Consider the following 3623-nt stretch of genomic DNA (forward strand, 5'->3'; position numbering starts at 1 on the left):
GTCCCTGGACCAGCTGTCGGCGCTCGGGCTGGGGGGCGCGGGCGACACGGACGAGGAGGGGGCGGCCGGGGACGGCGCGGCGGCTGTGGGGGGCGCGGACGGCGGGACGGCCCCGGAGCCCGCGCCCCCCGACGGGCCCGAGGCCGGCGCGCCCGCGCCCCTGGCCCCCGCCGTGGCCGTGTCGGTGGCCCCCGCCGTGGCCGTGTCGGTGGCCCCCGCGCCGCTGCCGCTGCTGGACCCCGGCACGAGCCCCCCGCCGCCGCCCCGGCCGTCGGCCCCCGACGTGTTCGCGGGCTTCGCGCCCCACCCCGCGGCCCTGGGCCCCCCGACGCTGCTGGCCGAGCAGATGAGCGTGATCGGCAGCCGCAAGAAGAGCGTCAACATGACGGAGTGCGTCCCGGTGCCCAGCTCCGAGCACGTCGCCGAGATCGTGGGTCGCCAGGGTGAGTGGCCCCGGCCCGGGGCTGTGTCCGGGGGCAGGGGGGTCCCCGGCCGGGAAGGGGGTCGCCCGAGCCCAGCCCAGCCCGCGCCAGACGCCCCGCACTGGACACGCCCCGCGTGGGCTCTGGCCTCGGCGGCTGGCTGTGCGCCTTTGTCCTGCAGCGGTCGCGGGAGAAAGTTGGGCGCAGCCCGCGCTCCTCCCCTGCCCGCTCCGGTCCCGCCGCCGCCTTTGTCTGGGCCGCCTCCGGCCCGGAAAGGCTCCCGGGAGCCGCGCCGCACCCCAGGCTCTCGGCCGCCCGCAGGGGCACCCCAGAGAGGGGTGGGTGGGCGCCCCACACCCAGCACAGGCGCGGGGCGGGGCGGGGCACGCGCAGGTTTAGAGGTGGTCAAGGGGGGCCGCCGGCGGGGCCGGGAGGGAAGGCTGACAGTACACAGCGCGCGGGTCTGAGTCCCCAGCCTGGGGCCCTGACCGGGGTGGGGATGGGCCGGGCCGGGCCGGAGAGGGTCCCTGCCTACTCTCCAGCCCCGAGTCGGGGATCTGGGGGCGGGCCTGTGGAAGGACCGGCTGTCAAAGCCACTTCTGGGGTGCAGCCCCGCGGCCCTCCTGGGCAGGCGGGCGGGCGGCAGGCCCGGGCGTGGGGTCCGGCGGTGGCATCGTTGGAGCTTCCCTCTGGCCGCCCCATTGTTCTCTTTGTTAGAGAGCTAGGCTGAGATTTGCAGGGTGACATCAGGCCGGCCGCTGCTCATTGGCCCCCGAGCTGCGGGGCGGGCAGGCGGGTGGGTGGTGGGCAGTGCCTGGCCCAGCACACACCCACCACCCCTTTGGCCGCCCACCTGCCCCCCTCAACTTTCTCCTGCCTTCCCGCCACCCCTCCCTGCTCCTGGCTCCCCGCTGACCACCATCGACTAACCAGGTTCTAGAACTTGGGGTGGGGCCTTGGCGTGGCTGGAGGTGGGGCCACAGGACACTTGGGCCAGGGGTCCCCGCCTCCCCCCCCACCATGGCCCTCAGGAACCCCGGCTAGAGAAAGGTGTGGGGGCTGGGGTTGCAAGGTTACCTATGGCCCTGGACGCAGGGGAGGACCACCAGGATGCCCTCCCCTCTGCACCTTCCCTTTTCCCAGGTGGGTGGGGCAGCAGGGCCTCCTGTCTTTTGATCGGTCATTTGGCCGGCTCAGGGGGGGTCCGGCTCAGGTGGGGATGCACAGAGGGCCGGGCATGGTGCTAGGCCCGGGAAGCACACTCCGGAGTGGTGGGTGGGGAGGGACGCTCTCAGCCCTGCCGGCTGCCCTCAGTGGGACCTTGGGCTGGAGGGCTTTCCTACTGTCGCATTTCTGCCTCCTCATTGAGGCCCTCCACCTGGCCTCCATGTCCCGTAACCGCACCAGGGCCTGGAACAGCACAGCTGCCCTGTGCGGAGTGCCCAGGGGCCTGTGGAGACAGATGTCCAAGCCCAGGCCTGGGGACCCGAAGGCAACAGGCTGAGCCGCCAGGTGGTGGAGGGTGTGGCTGTGTTGTGTGAACACGCGTGTCCTGGCACCTCTGAGAGAGTCTGGAGTCAGGCCGAGGGCTCGTGGGACCTGTGGTCTCAGGGTGGGAATTCTCTAGGGGCAGGTCCTTGGGAGATGAGTCCCCCACATCCGCATGCGCGTTCCACACCGGCTTACTGGGCTCTCGCTGGTGGTGGTCAGCAAGGCGGGCACTGGACACAGTGGGGGTGGGGTTAGAATGGGCACTGACTGCTGGCCCTGCCCAGATGACACCTCCTCTCTGGTGTGCGTTCGTCACCTCTGTCGGGGTTGAGGATTCTGGGGCAAGACGCTGGTTTTATTTCTGTATTCGTTTTTATTTTTAAAACTTCTTGTAGAGACACATCTCGCTTTGTTGCCCAGGCTGGTCTTGAACTCCTGGCCTAAAGCGATTCTCCTACTTCAGCCTCCCTGAGTGCTGGGGTTACAGGTGTGGGCCACCATGCTTGGACCCAAGTTGCTGGTTTTAATCCCAGCTCAGGGTCACACACAGCAGCCACCCCGTAAGTGGAGTGCAGGGTGCCAGGGATGTGACCGTGAATGCCGGGGAGGTTGGCAGCTTCAGTGCTCCGTGCATCTCCCATACTCTAGAACCGTCTGTGGCTCCCAGCTTCTCCCAGCCACCCCATTCTCAAGCATACCGTTCAGTGCCCTTTGTACCCCAAGCCTGCCCCTTCACTCCCCTTCCTCTCCACCCTGGGTCTCTGAACTTCTCATTATTCTCTGTCAGACCCAAGCTCAGAGGCTGCTCGTTCCCTGGAGGGCAGGAAGGTGCATCTGCCCGGCCTCCCTACCTAGCCTGGAGTCACAGGCCTGGCGCCAGTCCTGTCCCTGGTAGCCACGTGCTGCTCTCTGAGCCTCAGTTCCTTGAGTGGGTCCAAGTGCTTTCTGGGCAAACCCTCGTCATTCACACCCATCCACCTGCTGGAGGCTCCAGTTCACTCATCTGCTGGATCTTCACTGAATGCCTGCTGTGTGCCGAACCTGCACCACACTGGACCTGCCCCGTCTCCCGGAGGCCTGGCCTGTGCCTGCGGTGTGGTCCTGCAGCGCCCAGGCCACAGACGGGGAGGCAGAGGCTGTGGGCGGGGACGGGTAGGTTAGACCTGAGGGGCTGAGGCAGGAGGATCCCTTGAGCCCAGGCATTGAAACCAGCCTGGCCCACATGGCAAACCCCGTCTCTATCAAAAAATATAAAAATTATCAGGCTTGGCGGCAGGCTCCTGGGGCCCCAGCTACTTAGGAGGCTGAGGCAGGAGGGTTACTTGAGCCTGGGAGGTTGAGGCCGCAGCGAGCTGTGATGACATCACCGCACTCCAGCGTGGGCCACAGAGCAGGACCCTGTCTCCAAAACAAAACAAACTCAGGCTGGGATTCCAACCCTTGTTTCTCTGGTGGGTCAGTGGAGAAAATTTCAGATTCCAAAGCTCAAGAGCTGGGGGTGGAGCAGGGCACCCCGGCTTTGGAGACAGGCAGAGTGGAGACCCCAGAGGACGGAGGACAGGCGTCTCCCTCCAGCCGGCCAGCAAAGGCCCTCTGGGGGACCTCAGGCCCTGCTCCTGCTGAGACCCCAACATGTACCCTCCTTTCTTGCCCAACATGCCGGGACCCTGGGGCGATCTGTGCTCCGTGGACGTTTCCCCCCAACTTGCC

At 67.2% G+C, this 3623-nt stretch overlaps 1 protein-coding gene across 1 annotated transcript in view; it reads left to right on the top strand.

Moving 5' to 3' along the window:
- Nucleotide 1: 1 nt before the first annotated feature.
- The window catches only part of MEX3D (mex-3 RNA binding family member D), a gene marked incomplete at its 5' end in the record, with an annotated part of 12917 nt that continues 9295 nt past the window's right edge, over nt 2-3623 (top strand). The window contains one exon of the mRNA XM_032252499.1: nt 2-443. Within this exon, the coding sequence (XP_032108390.1) occupies nt 2-443 (442 nt within the window). The remainder of the gene's footprint in view (nt 444-3623) is intronic.

The sequence above is a fragment of the Sapajus apella genome, unplaced genomic scaffold, assembly GCF_009761245.1.
Source record: "Sapajus apella isolate SASKATOON/1434 unplaced genomic scaffold, GSC_monkey_1.0 scaffold77, whole genome shotgun sequence".
NCBI classification, from domain to species: Eukaryota; Metazoa; Chordata; class Mammalia; order Primates; family Cebidae; genus Sapajus; species Sapajus apella.